Genomic DNA, 18,969 nt, shown 5'->3' on the forward strand with positions numbered 1-18,969 from the left:
ACTAAAAAACAAAAGCAACAAAAGAAAAAGTAAATAAATTGGACTTTATCAAAATTGAAAACTTTTTTTGCTGCAAAGGGCACCATCAAGAAAGTTAAAAAAAAAAAAAAACCCACATAATGAGAGAGGATATTTGCAAATCACATATCTGATAAGGGACTTGTATCTAGAATAAAGTACAGTCACAACTCACCATTAAAAAGACAAATGGACCAATTTAAAAAATGAGCAAAGGATCTGAATAGACATCCCTCTGAAGAAGATATACAAGTGGCCAATAAGCATCTGAAAAGATGTTCAGCACCATTAGCCATCAGGAAATTGCAAATCAAAACTACAGTGAGATAACAGCACTTTATTCCCACAAGGATGGCTATAATCAAAAAAACTATTAATAAGAAGTGTGGGACAGGATGTGGAGAAAGTAGAACCCTAATACAATGCTGGTGGGGATATAAACTGTCATAGCCACTTTGGAATATAGTCTGGAAATTCCTCAAAACATTAAACATAGAGTTACCATATGACCCAGCAATTTCACTCCTAGGTGTGTATGCCCAAGAGATATGAAACATAGGTCCGTGCATAAAGTTGTCCACAGATGTTCAAAGTTGCATTATTCATAACCAAAAAGGGGAAACAACCCAAACATTCAACTGATGAATGGATAAATAAAATGTGCCATATTCAAACAATGTGATATGATTTGTCCATAAAAAGGAATGGAATTCTGATACATACTACTACATGGATGATCCTTGAAAACATTATTTTAAGTGAAAAAAAGCCAGTCACAAATGATCACATTGTATAATCCCGCTTATATGAAATGTCCAAAATAGGCAAATCTATAGAAAAAGAGAGAAGATTTGTGGTTGTGTAGAAGCAGGAGTGACTATTAGTAAGTGTGAGATTTTGGAGGAAGCTGATGAAAAACTTCTAAAATTGATTGAGGTAATGATTGCACAACTCTGTAAATATACTAAAAACCATTAAACCATTTTATTGTAACCTTTAAATAGATTATTGTATATAGATACGTGAATTATGTTTCAACAAAGCTGTTATTTTTAAAAAGTAAGTAAGATGTAAATGCCTGAAAATGAGAGAATTACTTTTAAACAGCTTTATCGGATAATAATTTACAAATCATAAAATTCATCCTTTTGAGTGTACGAAACCGTGAATTTCAATAAATTTAAAGAACTGTACAACTGTCCCCACAATTCAGTTCCAAACATTTCCATCACCCCAAAACAATTCCTTATACCCATTGCAGTTTATACTAGTTGCCACCCCACCTTAGGCAGACAACTAGTTATCTACTGTCTTAATACATTAAATTGATAAATTAAATCATACAATATATGTCTTTTGAATTGGGCCTTTTTACTAAATATTATATCTTTAAGGTGCATTCCTGTTACAGCTCATAATGGTGTTCAGTTCCTTTTTATTGCTTAAGAGTATTCTTCATGTATGTCTACCAGACATTAATACAGATACCCATATACACACGTAAATGTATGTTTGTGTGTATGTTTGTGTGTATGTGTCTTTCTCTATAGAGAAAGACAGATACAAACACACACACACTTCACATTCTGTGTATTTGTCAATTGAGGAACAGTGGGTTGTTTCTCTTTTTGGTTATTCTCTGTAATTCTTCTATGGATATTAGTGTATGTTTTCATTTCTCTTGAGTAAATACCTAGGATGGAATTACTGAGTCATACGTAAATTTGTTTACCTTTTTAATATTTTTGTGGTAAAATATACATAACATAAAATTTACCACTTTAACCATTTTTAAGTGTACAATTCAGTGATATTAAGTGTATTCAAATTGTTGTGCAACCACCACCATTCTCCATCTCCAGAACTTTTACATGATCTCAAACTGAAATTCCATATCAATTAAACAATAACTCCCTATTCTCCCCTCCCTCCAGCCCCTGGTAGCCACCCTTCTACATTCAATTTCTATGGATTTAACTATTCTAGGTACCACGTATAAGTGAAACCATAGAATATTTGTATTTTTGTGTCTGGCTTATTTAACTTAATAAAAATATCTTCAAGTTTCATTTATATTGTAGCATGTGCCAGAATTTAATTCCTTTTCAAGGTTGAATATTATTACACTGTATCTAAACACCACATTTTGTTTATCCATTCATCCATCAGTGGACATTTGGGGATGTTTAACTTTTTATGATTGCACTGGCTACATCCACTACAATGTGGAATACAAGTGGAGAGAACAGGCATCCTTGTCTTGTTCCTAATCTTAGCAGGAAAACATTTATTCTTTGACCATCAAATATGGTGTTAGTTATGGGATTGTTTTAGATGCCCTTTATCAGGCTGAGGAAGTTCTCTTCTATTCCTGGTGTGTTGAGAGATTTTATTATTATTGTTGTTGTTGTTGTTGTTGAATGAGTGTTAGATTATGTCAAATTCTTTTTCTTTGTGTATGGAGATTAACATGTGATTTTATCCTTTATTAATATAGTTCATTACATTAACTGATTGAGAATGGGTATTGAAATCTCTGTTATTATTAAGTTGCCTATTTCTCACCTGTCAATTTTTGCTTCACATGTTTTGAGCTCTGTTTGGGGTGCTTGTATGTTTATAATAGGTATCTCCCTGATAAATTGACCCTTTTATAATTATAAAATGTCTCCCTTTTTTCTCTATGAACATTTTTTGTCTTAAAGTATGTTTTTAGAGCCACTCCAAATGTCTGCGTGCAGATTATGGTTACCATTTGGATGGCTCTTTTTACTTTCAACCTATTTGTGGCTTTGAATCTACAAAATATGTCTTATAGATAGCATACACTGGATTTTTTTGATGTAGTTTGAAAATCTTTTCCTTTTATTGGTGTGTGTAATCTATTTATAGATAATGTCATCATTCAAATGGTTGGATTTATGTCTGAAATTCTGCTATTTGTCTTTTATGTCTCATGTCCATTTTGTTCCTCTGTTCCTTCCTATTGCCTTCTTTTGTGTTAAATATTTTCTAGTGTATCATTTTAATTCCTTTGTTGAGTTTTTTTAACTACTTTTTTGAGTTGTGTTCCTAGTGGATACTCTAGGGAATTCAATATGTATTTAACTTGAAAGAAATTAATACAAACTTAACAAGTAAAATAAAGCAACTTTGCTCTAATATTGTTTTATTATTTCCCTGCTCCTTTGGGATATTAAGTACATTACATCTTCAAGTGTTTTAAGTCCAGCAATATAGTTTTATAATTATCATCTTATGCATTTGTTTTTTAAAGAGTTACAGAAACAAAAGAGAAATAATACATATACTTATACTGTCTGTTATATTTACCTACATAATTTCCTTTATCAGTGCTCTCTATTTCTTCATGTTGATTCTAGTCACTGTTTAGTGTCATTTTCTTTCAGCCTGAAGGACTTCCCTTAGTATTGCTTATAAGGCAAGCATGCTACCCAGGTGTGTTGGATAACATGTTCAAGTTCAGGCAGTTTTAAATCTGTCCAAGATTTTACTTCCTGTTTCACAAGGAAGGCCTAATGTTCATCCAGAGATAAGTAGATAGACATATTCCTTTCTGGTCCTTTCTGAGCAGCCTCACACATGGTCTTCCGCACCCTGTTTAAACTTTGCTAAGAAGCTGGGGGAGGGCATGGGAACAGCCTCCACCCGAAACACCATAGACTCTCACTGTTCTTACCAAGCTTCATATTTTTTTTAATGCATACCTTTCAATTTGTTGTATGCCTTTGGTCAATTTCCAAAGTCCCACAACATTATTTTGGATGATTTTGTCCAATTTTATCATTATTTTATGGGAGAGATTTGCTGAACTCCTCATTCAGCTATTCTGGAAGTTCCACCCTCAATGGAGAAATTTTTGATTCTCCCAGCCACCAGGATGTGTTAGAAGAAAGGAGGAATAATGAAAAACCAGTGCAGCAAAGGTAGGGTCTACAAAAGCCATTGTACTTGAATTTTGCAAGAGCTGGAAAGGGAAAGATAAAAAAAATAATAATTTGGAAATACATCCTCCCCTCCCATCTCTTTTGAGAAACCAACAGTGCATAGTGTGTACAAATGGAAACCAGAAGAAGAGAGTCGCCTCCTGGGAGAGCAAATTAAAGTTAAATGAGTAGGGAAAGGACAAGAAAAAACAGTGAAGAAGAAAAGGTTAACGTTTGCGTGTGCTGTCTCATCCTCTGTACAGTTGCTGGGAGCTATCCAATACAACAGATGAACAATGCAAGAGATGAGGGCGTTTCAGAAATCCTACTGAGGAGAAGATGCTTGCCATCTGACCTCTGAGTTTAACCTTAGGAGGCAAAAAATATAAATAGTGGTTTTATGGCAATGATGTGGTAAATATTCAGCATCACCGGAGGTCTTACTTGAATTGAACAAAAGAAATCCTTGGCAAAGGTTGGGAATGTAGTGGGACAGTGGCTGTAGGGAGTGGGAAAGGTTGGGACGAGATAGGTTCCGATTACAGTTAGTTCTGAATTGCGATATTATCTTGTTCCTGTCCCTCTGGGTCTCCTCTCTAAGATTCTAAAGTGGAATGTGAGCACCATGAAGCCATTCAGAGGTCATGTCTATTTTCACTACTGTCTCCAGCGCCAAGCACGTGGGATGTGTTCTATTTTGAAGGGAGAGAGGCATTTGCCTCAGTCCAGTGGAGGACTATTATACTGATGTTTTTTCCAGGGGCAAGATGAAGTGACCTAGCAGTGAAAACCCACAGAACAAACAAACAAAAAATTAGACCCAGAAGGACCCTGTCGATCATAGAGTGTACCTTTCCTATTTTCCAGGTGTAAATGTAAAAGACCAGCGGCTCAAAGGTACTCCAGATATCCTGTGGTTAATGCAGTGACTGTACCCTGGGATTCCCAACCCTCTATGTCGTTGTTCTTTCAAGCTACAAAAAATGCCAACAAACCTCTCCTTTTCACTTTTCATTTTAACACGTGAAGAAACACTGTGTACTTAACTGGCATCAATGTCTCTAGTAAACTCAGAATGGAGGGAGAGGAAGAGAGAAAGAGAGAGAGACACAAACTCTGCAACTGAACCAAAAATATTGAGGAAAATGTATTCATCCCTTCACTGAATCTAAAATTTGGAAGTCATTTCTGATTGGGTTGTGTAGTCCCTAATTGTTACCTCATGGCCTCATGGCATTCTCTTTGCCACCCTCTTTATGTCCAAGAATATCTCAGATAGTTATTAACAAACATTTCCTGAGCACCTACCATGGGCCAGAGTACACCCTAGTGAGAAGGACTTCCTGTTTTCATTGTGTGCACTTGGTATGCTTTTACACAGATTTGGAATTATTGCCACCTCATAAACTGAGTGTTCTTAGGACTTGTTCAGCCTTTGCTTTAGGCCTAGATAACAGTCTTTTCTTAGCATGTGTCCAGTTTAATATATAATCAGATACCCCGTAAATGCGAAGGAAAACTCATTAGAAATTGACCCAAGGAAAGCCTTGATATTATTTACACATTCAACTTCTTCTCAGTCCCCCCAGGCCAATGATTCAGTTCCACAGCGGCTGGGTTCGTTTTCCCCTTCCTCTTCTTAGCCTTTATCCTCAAGGCAATGGGAAAATGAAGGCTCATTTTGCCATCTGTGGAGGTTTTTGATCTCTCTGTGTTCACAGGATTAATTCCAAGATTTTTTGGGAAATTATGACAGTCAGTGAGACAGAGACCCATTCAGGATAAGGAGGAACATGACAGAGAGAGAGAGAGAGAGAGAGAGAGAGAGACTCAGAAGGAGGGGCTCAGAAGGAGGCATTGAGACAGAGAGAAGGATGTGGAGAGATGGGGGGTGCTGAGAAAGATGGAGATACAGAGGGAGAGCACACACAGGAAGTCAGAGGAGAAAGAGACAGGAGAGTGAAGGAGAAAGACATCCACATTTGGGATGGGGAAGCAGGTGTGTGTCTGCACACCATAGAAACTTGAAGTGAAAAACACATGCTGCGGTATCAAAAAGACACATGGAGAGAGACAGAAGACGAAGATATAGGTGGAGGGGCAGGCCAGTGACAGAAACCCTCCCAGCCTTACGTTTAACCTATTTCAAGAAGAACATGTAATAATACAAAAGAACTATGGGTTAATAAGTTTATTATTTTTAAAAAGTGTGTTTTATTAAAAAGGGGAAAGTGTGGCAGATAGCCAGGGGTCACTCCTCTTTATTTATGAAATGGCTTTAAAATCGAATCAGATCAATGGCCTTCTGTTGCTGTTAGTTGGCCAACATCAATTTGTGGTCGTTCATATAGAGACCACCCCAGGAGCAGTGCATTGTGCCCGGTGTGGGGCGAGTGGGAACCAGGACCTGGTGCATACTTGTCAGGGTCCCCGCTGGAGGCCTGGTGCCCTAGCCATGTCCACCTTGTGTTTTTTAGTGGAAATAATCGCACAGCTGCCCCCGTCACCCTGCCAATAGAAGAGGTCCTGCAGACCCTCCAGGACTTGATCGCCTACTTCCAGCCCCCAGAGGAAGAGATGCAGCATGAAGACAAGCAGAACAAGCTCCGCTCACTCAAAAACAGACAGAATCTTTTCAAGGAAGAGGTAAGTCCAAAAAATTAGAAATTGAGATTCTCTTTTTGTCCTGAGCTGAAATATCCCTGTATATCCCAGACGCCATTAGCCTTGTCTCCATGCCTGCACGTGTGTATGAAATGACGGAGAACAAGAAAGCGAGGAGGCCAGGAAGAAAAAGACAAACTGGAAACTGACCTTCACTGTCAGCCGCCCCCGGTTGCACTGGCGGTGTGTGTGGTCACCGTGTACATTGGCACATTCTAACCAGATTGTATTTGAAAGCTTCCGTGCCACATGTGTATTCAAAATCCATTTTCAATAAATCTCAGCTATTAGGCCGTGGCACTGGCTGTGATTCCCAAGTTTTGGAAGGTGTCAGAATTACCTAGGACACCTGTTTGAAAAATGTAAATCCACCACATCAGAAATAACTAAGGAGCTGCTTTGAAAGCGCCAGGTGATACTAGATCTTAGGTGAAATCTGGGTCCCTAGGGATGAGGCTGGACATGCAGGAAACACTACCTTGGAACTCACGGGGCCCTCATTCTGGCTCCATCCTTGGCTGTGTATGACCTCAGACAAGACACGTGCCACCTCTGGACGTGGACATGATGATTTGGCACTAGCAGGCCGTGTTTGTGCTTCTGTGGCCCCTTGTTCCCAGGGACAGGTCCTGTCCCTTGGGAATTTCCAAAGTTAGTGACATGAGATTTAGACCCATCCCAGCTGAGTCTTCTGATCTAAGCAGGCTGGCTCTGGGGACATTATTCCTTACAGGCTACTGGAACTACGTTGCTTTAAGAATAGCTAGGCACAGATGTTTTTACTGGGTGGCATAGTATTGTAATTTAGATGAAACTGTAATTAAAAATACTCTTTTGGTCTTATTGTGTCTAAATCCCACTTTTTTTGTGGGGGTGAGAGGGAGGAAGCAAGCAAGGTTTTCTTCTGTATCTGAATGGAATTACTTGAACTTATTTGAGACTTAAGAGAAGAATAGGTACCAAATCCAGGGCTATTTCTGGGTGAGTCAGAGTCATTTCACACCCCGCACAGAACAGGCATTTGTGAGACTCATTTCCGCTCCCTCTTCCTCAGTATGTCTTTGGTTTGAGGTAAACACGTGGGGGCAAGCCTGTCAGAGGAGACTGCTGACTCACTCCCAAACTGATGCTATTTAGGTATCCCAGACATAAAAATGCATATTTTGTTTTTAGGAGGTAACAAACAAAACCTAAGCTGGCACCATGAAGGTCTATTTGCGTGTTAGCATTATCAGCCTGAAAAAGTGAATGATATGGGAGGGGAAAGAACAAAAGGGATCTGCTTTCTTCATCAGGAATTTTCACTTTTTCCCCCGACTTGCCTTCACAGGGAATGTTGGCCCTTGTGTTAAATTGCATCGATCGCTTAAATATCTACAACAGCGTAGCACACTTTGCAGGAATTGCCAGGGAAGAGAATGGCATGGCCTGGAAAGAAATCCTGAACCTCCTGTACAAATTGCTGGGTAAGTACCCACACAGCCTCTTCCTGGGGAGATTTCCAAGTGTGGTCTCTATGGGATCTCCACTTCACAAACCAGGAGGGTCATCTAGCCTCATTCTTCGGAAGCCTTTTGCTTACCTAGCCATTCATTTGGTTAACTTAAGTAACTTATTGTACTTTCAAAACTTAGAGCAAGAAGTCAGCAATAAGTGGAAGCAGATGGTGCTCAGTTTTGCCAACACTACCTGTGAAAGACTTGCCGCTCTCTGAATCTCAATTCCTCTTCTTTAACATGAGGGAACAAAACTGAAACGTGTGTGGCGCCCTCAAGTTCTAGACTTCTGACACACCCACTTGAAGGGTGGCTACTTTTTTAAACTGTGTCCTCCTACTGTCCGCTTATTGGTCAGTCATGACTCCTGCTTATTTTATTGTGGTGGGGGAATAAGGGTGGTGAGGAAGGATGGTCCAGGACGCAGCCGTTCTTCTCACGACACTGAGCGTGTGGTGATGTCCTGGTGCTTGCTATAACCAGTGCCACCACATGGGCGCAGACAGCCAGGCCATGGGAGGACAGTGGTGGACAGTAAGGTGGCCACCAGTGGTGGCTCAGACATGGTGACGATGCAGCATTGTAGGGCTTTGCTCTGAAGTCTATGTCCCATTAGAGGAAATCCATAAAAAGTTCAGCAGGCCAGAGGGGAGCCCAGAGAAATCAGGCTGGACCCATTCTCAATGTCAAGAGTTAGACTGACTGGACTGCCCCTGTACTGTGTGACCCTAATATTTTGTAATTTTATAGCTCAGACTCAGTAGTAATTATTATAACAATAATAGCTCACATTTACTGAGCTCTGTCTGCCAAGCAGTGGAACATCTTTTTTTGATACTCAGAGCAGCACTTTGAGGTGTAGGGACTACTCTTATCCCCTTTTTATTGATGAAGAAACTGACGCTCAGACATGCTCAGGGTCACACACGTTGCAAGTGGTAGAAACTAAGACTTGATGGCAGGGAGACTGACTCCCTAAGCTTAAGCTGACCTGAAAAGCAGTTTAGGAGCTCAGACCAAATTCTGCCCTCCACTAACTGGGTAAGTGCAAAGCAGGGGTCCGGAAGCAAACCGTTCCTTATCCAAATACCTTATAAGCATCTGTAAAACCCCAGTCTTTGCAAATCTGCAACGGGAAGAATCAGGTGCTTGGGACTGACCAGTTTACATGGACTTGTTCCAAAGTTGCGTCTGTCACATTGGCCTACGGAGGGAAGGTTATTTCTTGGTCTAGATGGGTGAAAATCGAATGACAGCATATTCTCTCCTTCCGTTAGCGATATCATCTGCCAGTGGTTTTCAAACATGAGCAGGCATCAGAATCAACAGGAGGGCTGGTTAAAACACAGGTGCTGGGTCCCATCCCCAGAGTTTCTCATTCATTAGATCTGGGATAAGGCCAGAGAATTTTCATTTCTAACATTCTCAGCTGACATGGACATTCTGGTCCAGGGGAGCAGACTTAGGGAACCCCTGCCATAGACTGATGTGTTTGAGATATTTTGGAGTTTCGTGTTTAATTGTTACTTATCTACTAGTTTAACCAACCTTTCCAGCTGTATTCAGTTGGGTGCCTTCCTTTAGCACTGAGAAATAAATTTCTAGTGTGGTTTAAGAAGACATCGCAAAGAATTGAGTTCTTAAGCCACTAATCAAGCAAATATTATTTTCTTGCTTATCACTATTTGAAGGAATTTTATTAATTTGTGTGTTTATTGTCTCTTTCTCCTACTTCACGAATGCGAGAATTCTGCTGTCGTGTTCCCACTTCTCTTTCCCTTGCAACTAGACAGGTGCCTGGTAATAGCAGATGCTCTGGAAATATTTGAGTGAACACTAGATTTTCAGTTTTCTAAATATAGAAACAGGATTGTGTCGAATGGCTAGGGAGGGGAAGATTGCCATTCAGTTCCTTTTAGATGCTAAGTATATGAAGTATATTTAACAGCTTCCCAAGTGCTTACGCCCATTACCCTTGTATCCTTTAACCTCCATGATCAAACGTTTCCTTGTTTGCAGCTGCCCTGATTCGAGGAAATAGAAACAACTGCACTCAATTCTCCAATAACCTGGATTGGCTAATCAGCAAATTGGACAGACTAGAATCTTCCTCAGGTAAGCATTGACAGGAAACCAGTGGACAAGGTGGCCTTCTTTTCTTTCTGTGAAAAAGAAAACAAGGTTGAATCTTTGAACACTTCTTTTCTCCACTGAATTGCAAATAATGACTTCAGCAACGACAACAAAAAGGTACCAAGTCTTCCTGGCACCCCCTCACTTTATTTAACAACTCAGACCAGACTTCAAGAGTCTCTCCTCTCATTTTTCACTCTGTGCTTTCATCTTCATCCCCTGGGTCCTTTAATCACCTCCCACTCAGGGTCTGGTCTCCTACTTATTACTACTTGGACTCTCTTTCTCTGGGTTTCCAAACCCTCTCTGGACGTGGTCCAGCTAACAGTTTGGGTTAGAAGCAAGACTGAAGGACGACTGTGGAATCAGAGGAAAAGATGATCCTCCCACCTCCTGAGTCACCCTTGACATCATATCTAGAGCCCTTCATGACTCACAGGGAATTCGAGCCAAGAGAATAGTCACTGTTGTTAAGTGACCAAGTGACCATAACATGAGGCTCAGCAGTTGGCTTCCTTGGAGATGAGTGAACATGACAGGTGTTAGCCCCACTCTGGGAAGCTGAACGGTTTTGATGCTTTTTTCCATTATCTCCATTATCTCCATTGTCAGGAGCTTGGACAAGACAGGCCAAGGGAAGGTTTTGCCAGGACCATCCACCAACAACGTCCACCTACCGTGTCTTCCTAAGCCTCTGTTTTCTTCAGTAACATCTCCTTTGGCCCAGGGTACCTTCAGAGTAATTTATGAAAACCTTGAAAAAAAACAGAATGAAGAGGAACTTTCTCAGTAAAACCAATGAAAATATTGGCCAACTACTTCTGCATTTTCATCATGGTGTTACCCTTATAGAAGCCAGGCTGCAGGGGCACCCATTAGTTTTTCTTAAGCCTTCACTTAATACAGAAAACCATCCAGTGTGCCTAGAAAAGGGCGCAAAGCCAAATAGTCTTTATTTAGTGAGGTTACAGTTTATTTGCTACTCCAGGGCATCTAAAATAAAAATAAATTCCTGGACGATTCCTAGATATACTTTTTTTGAGGAACACTCTAAATATTGTCAAAATAACCTGAATGACCTTTAGAATTTATAGTACATAGGGCATCTACTTTTCTGTCTATTTTTAAATTAAATAGTGATGGTTTGGTCAACTTAAGAATTCCATTTTATAGCTGCTTCTCTATATTTTGACACAGAAAGATCATGTCTTCGTCCAGGAAGAGGGAAATGGGGTTAGTGCTGAATAAAACACACCTCTAATTACAGACAGCTTGGCCCCAGAGGCTCCTGAGGTTTACCAGAGATGACTGCATCTTTTTTCTGGCTGGAAATATTTAACAGATTCAGAGAATTGATAATATTCTGTCCCCTGACAATGGTCTTTTCATTCTCAGCTTTTTAACTTATGGTCAATTTGGCAGGTTATTTAATGTACCGATGACTTTTGTGGCATTCTTGTAGGTATCTTGGAAGTTTTGCACTGCATCCTGATTGAAAGCCCAGAAGCCTTAAATCTGATAGCAGAGGGCCACATCAAGTCCATCATCTCCCTATTGGATAAGCACGGGCGGAATCACAAGGTGGGTATGAAAAAAAAGAACTCAGATGGTGATTGACTTTACCTATCTTTTCCCTTCCTGCCACTTAGTAACCATTGTGTGTTAGGGGGAGTGTGCTGACTGCTCTCTTTCTTGGCTTTGATAAAAAACAAACAAACATAAAACCTTGGAAGATCGAAGTTCTGAAAGACGCTTCCTTGCCTAGGAACACACTGTAAGCCAGTCACACTGGATCTTGGATGGTCTCCCTTTATTTCCACCACTTTCCCAAGTCTTGATCATATCATTAGCCCTCAGCACATAGCTGACTGTGTGAGACGCTGGGCTGGAGTCCATGCAAGGCCAGCTGCAGGATCTGCTCCCATCCTAGGGTCTAGGAGAGTAGTAATGAAACAGTTGGCACCAAACCATATAAAGAAGGTATACAAACATCAGATAAAAATTGTGTAGAAAGGAGATGTACAAAACTCAGATAAAAATAGTGCAGAAAGTCACGTTATTAAACGAAATTAGGTTTACCATGAGTCAAACCAAGTAAAGCAAATGAATCTGCGTAAGCCAGGAAGAGGACTGCAGCTGTGTGTCTCTTCCTTTCATACAAAAAAGCTGTGTGACTTTGGGTCTCAGTTATTTCATCTGTAAAATGGAGATGACTACAATTCACTTACTCAGGCTTCCACCTGCTGTTTCAATTTCTTGAGGTCTCTTACAGCTCTAACATCTCTCTTTTTATGGAATTAAATTTTGAAAGACACCATGATCTTTGGGAGAAGTCTATTAAAATATGTCTTATCCTTGTTGTCACAAATGTTCCTATATCATCTTTCCTTAACGCCGAATAGTATTCCATTGTGTATATGTACCACAACTTCTTTATCCATTCATCTATCGAAGGACATTTTGGTTGTTTCCATGTCTTGGCCACCGTAAACAAAGCTGCAATGAACATTGGCGTACACGTGTCTCTATAGAGAAATGCTTTTATATTTTTGGGGTAGATACCCAGGAGAGCAATTGCTGGGTCATATGGTAAATTTACTAACAATCGTCACCCCAATAAATTTAATTAAAAAAAAATATATGTCTTATCCTGACCCTTCAACATCTGCCCTTCATAGATGAGAGTGCTGCACGGACTAATTAGGCAAGTGCTCTAAGGCTGAGGGAGTGTATGTCAAGAACAGAGGGTATGACTGGACATGAGAGACAGCAGTTGGGCTTCTGCAGAGTGGAGAGAACTCAACTTGATCACTGTCCCTCTCTGCTTCCCATAGTTTGGAGGCACTGCGCATTTGAGACACATCTCAGGGGATCCAGGAGAACGAGCCTCTGCAGTATTGCTCACTTAGATGATATGTATCATCCTTAGGAAGCAAAAAATTCATGGTCCTCAGCATCGTGAAATTGCTTGGCAAACGATAGAAAGAAATATGTGGTCTCTGTAATTGCTTTCCCAAATGTAGTAAATCAAAAGCAGTCATGAGGCTCCAGCTTCAGTGCAGTTTCTGTATGTTCCAACATGTTTCTTCCCATCTGCAAAGTGTAAGGAGAATAATTGATAAGTACCCAAGTAACACATGGCCTGAGCCATGAGCTACCTGCAGGTGTCAAGTGGAAAGCTGCTGTTATGTCGTTGTCCCGGGTTTCTTTATGATCACACCACATAATGCACTTAATAATCAGCTTTGTTGTGGCATTTTTTTAGCCAAAAGCAATAAAGCATTTAATGGCTGTTGCTTGGAGGCAAGTTGATTACATTCTGCCCATTCTGCTGTTGAGAAAACTGAGGCCTAATAAGATAAGTAGTTTGCTAGGAATCAATACCTGGCCTGATATGTTACCTGAGTGCGCTAGCTGAGTACTCTTTAATCTTTGAGAGCCAAGACACTGAGAAATTCTGGCAGTTTCGCCATCGTTCAGGCAATGTGGTCTTAGTACATAGAGAGTCTCCTCAAGGAGGTCCCCTTTTTGTCTTTTGGTAGATTTTTGGATGAAGGTTGACTTGCCATGAATGCAGTTCCTCCTCCCTTAGATTGGATAACTTTTATTTTCAAAAAGAAGCCCGGTCTCAGATCATCAGCAGGGGTATTTGCAGAGAAGGTGCTGAGTGCAGGCCAGACTTCCATTGCAACATTTTATCTTTGCTTGGAAAATGCCAAGGTAATGTTTTTCTATCCAGGCTGCTCTTTTTCTCCAGTCCTAGGTTTTCAGGTGTCTCTGACCCATTCACTCAGTCTTCCATGAAGACAGTGACTAAATAGATACAGAAATTGAGAGCCACAAGGCACCTCCCAATTCCTCCACCGACACTGACAGTAATAATGAGGACGATGATGGCTCACATTTATTTTCCATTTGACAAATTCCAGGTACTGTCCTCAGCGTTCACATATATTTTCTTTAGTCCTTGTTGCGATGCCATTGTTGAATGAAGTAGCATTGTTCTTAGGTTGATGCAAAAGTAACTGCGGTTTTTGCATGTATTTTTAACCTTTTAAACCGCAATTACTTTTGCACCAACCTAATATTATTTCCACTTGACAGAGGCAGAAACAAGGCTGGGACATGGCTTTGCGATGTTAAGCCACTTCCAGAGGCCACGGGGCTCGTTAATGATAGACTAAGACCAGAATTGAGGTCTCCTAACTCCAACTCCAGTGTTCCTTCCAGGGGTCTCAGGCTGAAGTCTGTGACAGTGTTCTTCAGGGTCCACATGTTCTGTGAGAACATGTTTCTTTTTGTGTTATTTTTATAGTTATCTAAGTACAAAACTCTTTGCCGTGAAGAATTCACAATTAGAGGGCATTTTCATATGAGAAGTTCGTGTTTTTAAGACTGGCATTTGAGGGTCTGTGAAGGTGGTCTTCGGGGTCATGACATTTTTCTTTTTAAAAATGTTTGTACATCTCATGGGATTGAGCAACCCCTTTCTGTACCATGCTTCCTGCAATCACAGGCTTAGAATGGAGAGTATTTATGATAGTGGCAATTATTATATTCTCCTTTCTCTCTGAGAGTCTTCAGGTGCTAGCTCTGTCCCCACCATGGAAAGGATTGCCACTCATCTAAAGCATGATCACATTTGAGGTCAAGAGATTAGAGAGAAACACAAGCTTTGCAATGAGAAATATTTCTGGCAGGAGTGGGGTGCACTGCCCACTCCAGATTTTCTGAATGCACTCTGCCTCTCAATCCCTCAACATCTCCTCACCTCCTACTTTTCCAAGACACATCAAAATTCTATCTTCCCAACTTAGTTCAAATGCCACTTCGTTTATGAAGCTTTTTCTTATTCCAGTTGGACATGGTCTCTTCTCCTCGATCCTTGTACAACTTGCACTCTCTTCTGTGATGGTTCCGCTCTGCCTTTTATTGTAGTTATGTTTCCACACACATTTCTCTCACAGACTCGAAGTTCCTTCTCAGCAGGGATTCTCTTTGTAATCTCCATAATGCCAAGCTCACATGTTAAACACGGCAGGCATTTAGTACACATTTGTTGAAGGTGTAATAAATGAGTAAAAGGAATGAATTAGTAGAGCCAAAATATACTCCCATCTCACCTTGCATGGATGGAAGCTCATGTACGTATCTAGATACACACACATACATACACACACAGGCCTCATCTCAGTCTGAGGCTAATCAGTGGGAGGGCTCCATTCTCTGGTCATTCAGAAACATGGGTTCCTTCCATCTAGCAGCTCCCCCGTCCCCTAAGACAGGGCTTGACAGGCTTAATGGGCTTATGAATCTCCTGGGGATCATGTGAAAATGAAGTCTCTGATGTGGTAAGTCTGGGGAAGGAAGGGTGATGTCTGAGCTTTGGGTATTTCTGGCAAGCTTCTCGGTGATGCCAGGGCTGCTGGGTGACACTTGGAGTAAGGAGACCCCAGTGCATGGGAGACTGTGTGGCTCTTTAGGGACCAGTACATCACTAAAGCAAAGTGCCCACTTTTCATTGGCCGGAACTCGGTCACTTTACGTCACATAACTGCTGGGGAGGCTGGGGAATGGAGGCTCTTGTGTGCTCAGGATGCGAAGGAAATGGAGTCTGGTGGCCACTCAGAAGCACCTACCACACCAAGCACACATGCCAGAGGTTGCCGAGATGCTCCCTCTCCATGAGGGAGTACAGATGACCTACAGGCACAGCGTCTGCACTCCCACGGTGGCCTGGCGTTCTCTACACTTTCCCTTTTAATAGAACCCATTGAAACTTCTTAGAAAAGGAGCTGTGTCCCCATTCCCCATTTCACCCAAAGAGACGCCTTCTAAAACACAGCCTAAACAATGTCAGCCACCGTTCTTTATGGCACCATTTATTTATAGGTGAGGCACCACTCTGTTAGGCTGTATGCTTTCCACAGAGCCATTTTTCTGTTTGTGAGTCTTATTATATGTGGATTAAGCTCTGTTCTTCTTCAGGCTGTGACAGCAAGGCTCTGTAGCTGTCACTCCAAGGCAAAACAGATGAAAACACGTAATAGGCTGGATAAGTATTTAATGTCCTGGTCATCTGTGGCACTTTTCTTAGAGTAAGAAATTATCCTCTGGATTTCCAGTTCCACTGCCCGTATGTTTCATGCAATGCTGATGGTAAGAGTTCATAAAACCGCCTTTGGGATTTGTTTCTGCTTGTCCCATAAATGTGCTTTGTATGTATCTGAAACAAAATCGACATTGGGAAAGTCAGGTAGAAAATTGGTTTGTGAGAATTATGGATACAGATGCCATCAACAACCCGCAGCCATCCAACCCCACTACACATTGAGAATTCAGTGGCCACTTGGAAAGACTGAAGTGCAGCCACCCCCTCCCTGTGGGTACAGCCTGCCACAGTCCTGGCTGTTACTTATACTCTGCTATTCGCACATTCCTCCCTATTGGGGAAAGAGGGAGTAGCAGTGCCTGGCCCAGCCACAACAGCAGCACAAAATCTGCATGAAAGAGGACGCTCGCTGCACAAAGAGACAGGGTGGACGAGAGGCCAGCATATGGTGGAGGCAGCCGGGGCTATTCCCACTTCCCAGGCAGCTGGGAAACAAAAAGGAACAGGACAGGCTTGGTGGTTGGTCTCATGGATTCAGGGGCCACCCGTGCTCTTGCAGGTTTGCCCTCACTCTAGAGGGGAGAAGGAGAACAGGTGAAATGTTTTTGAATACTGATGTTTAGGAACCTAAGGGTATCTTAATGAGTTTTGATAATATCACAGCGAGAGACCCACAGACCGGAATCTGCCCTCCTACCGTGTTTCCCCTGAAAATAAGACCTAACTGGAAAATAAGCCCTAGCATGATTTTTCAGGATGACATCCCCTGAACATAAGCCCTAATGCATCTTTTGGAACAAAAATTAATATAAGATCCGTTCTTATTTTCGGGGAAACACAGTATCACCTCTACTCCACCCACATGAGGCTCCCAAGCCTGCCGCATGCGAGGGACCTAAGCCAAATGGGAATCGAGTGCCTTCTGTGAAGAGCTGTATAAGTGCTTGCTGATGGTGGTGCAGAGGGCTACCCAGGTTCAGTGGGAGCATGGGCTTCAGTGTGTGATCAGTGGGAAGCTTTTCAGCCCATACCCCTGCTCTCATACAACAACAAGAGGGAATGATGCCTGGATTTTGAGGCTAGGTGCCTCACCTCATGCTAGTTTTGTCCCTGGGTGGGATATTAATCTAGGCAGTTCGTCTTCAAAGCCCAGACTTTATCCACTTTAAAAAACAGTAACCACAGGTGACCTGCGCAGTTTGGATGAAAGGAGCACAAGATTAGGGCAGAGGGCTGGAAGGAAGCCCAGCCTCATTTCCCTAAGAGGCAGAATGCTCTGGGGCATCACTCACTCATGCCTGGTGATGGAGGTGAGTCTTTATTGATGCTGAGCAGGTCCTCCCACCTGTCACCTAGCCCTGACCCTGTACAAGGCCTACTTCATGTAGCCTGTCAGTCAAGTCATGCCTACATTTCCCCTCTGGAGAGCCTGAGGTTTGGGGGTGTCCCCTGCTGCAGGTTCTGGATGTGCTGTGCTCCCTCTGTCTCTGCAATGGAGTCGCAGTGAGAGCCAACCAGAATCTGATCTGTGACAATTTGCTCCCCCGGAGAAATCTGCTCCTGCAGACACGGCTGATTAACGACGTGACAAGGTAAGGCCACCACCGTTATTCCAAAATGGCTGTCTTGTCTCCAGACGGGGAAGGAAGAGGGCTGATCTGAACTCCAAAGCCACCCACCCATCATTTCCATGATGATTTGGACACATAAGATGAGAGCAGGAAAATGTGTGTTTGTACTCCAACCCTTTCAGCAGAGTTTCTCAACCCTTTCTCCTGAAATGGCCAATGGTGGAGTACATGTCCCACCCGTAGGCTGAAGAATTTACCATGTTTTATTTTACATATTAATGCAGATCTTGTACCTTCATAACATACTCATTTTTATTTTGATATACCAACTTTTTTCTTTAAAAAAATCTCTTATAGAATGATGTCCCATGTTGATACTCTGGTTTCTTGGCATATGGCCACCTACCCAGGAATATCTGTGAAGGTCAGTGTGAAAAGGGCAGGCCCAGGCAGAACCCTAGGCTGCTGGTCCATTCATGAGTCACTTGTGAGTCGTGAACTCACTGGGCCTGGACTCGGCCAGCCTAAGGTTCTTCAGCAACTTTCCATCTAGACCCACTTCCTAATTTACAATGGTGAAAGAAGAACCTCCCCCTCTGAAGGATAGAGCAGTCAGAAGACCTGAGCCATGCATACAGACTTTCTTCTTCTTAGCACCAGCCTGATTTTTCCCTGCCAACCCATAATGGGACATCGCCCCCAACCAAAACAGTAGACCTCTCAGAAAAACTCCCAAGTGTTTTGTCCCGAGCTCTTCACCATTTTGTTGGATACATTAAAACCTCCAGCCCTTGACAAGGTTGCCTAAGAGTGACTTCTTTCACACCTTTTTCTGTCATTTAGGGTGAATTTTGTTTTTTTCAGCTTTATTGAAGTAAAATTGACCAACAATATGGTAAGATGTTTGAAGTGTACAACGTGATGATTTAATATACATACATATTATGAAAGAATTCTCCCCAAAGAATTCATGAAGACAGTCATCACCTCACTAGTTGTTTACCTTTTTCCTTTCTTTTCTTTCTTTT

At 41.7% G+C, this 18,969-nt stretch overlaps 1 protein-coding gene across 1 annotated transcript in view; it reads left to right on the top strand.

The window, feature by feature from the left end:
• The window catches only part of LOC308497862 (ryanodine receptor 3), a gene marked incomplete at its 3' end in the record, with an annotated part of 275,261 nt that overhangs the window by 97,382 nt on the left and 158,910 nt on the right, over positions 1-18,969 (top strand). The window contains exons 12-16 of the mRNA XM_081048956.1: positions 6,443-6,611; positions 7,960-8,095; positions 10,145-10,240; positions 11,721-11,839; positions 17,829-17,962. Of these exons, the coding sequence (XP_080905082.1) occupies positions 6,443-6,611; positions 7,960-8,095; positions 10,145-10,240; positions 11,721-11,839; positions 17,829-17,962 (654 nt within the window). The remainder of the gene's footprint in view (positions 1-6,442; positions 6,612-7,959; positions 8,096-10,144; positions 10,241-11,720; positions 11,840-17,828; positions 17,963-18,969) is intronic.

Source organism: Rhinolophus hipposideros, assembly GCF_964194185.1.
Source record: "Rhinolophus hipposideros genome assembly, chromosome: 5".
In the NCBI taxonomy this organism is placed as follows: domain Eukaryota; kingdom Metazoa; phylum Chordata; class Mammalia; order Chiroptera; family Rhinolophidae; genus Rhinolophus; species Rhinolophus hipposideros.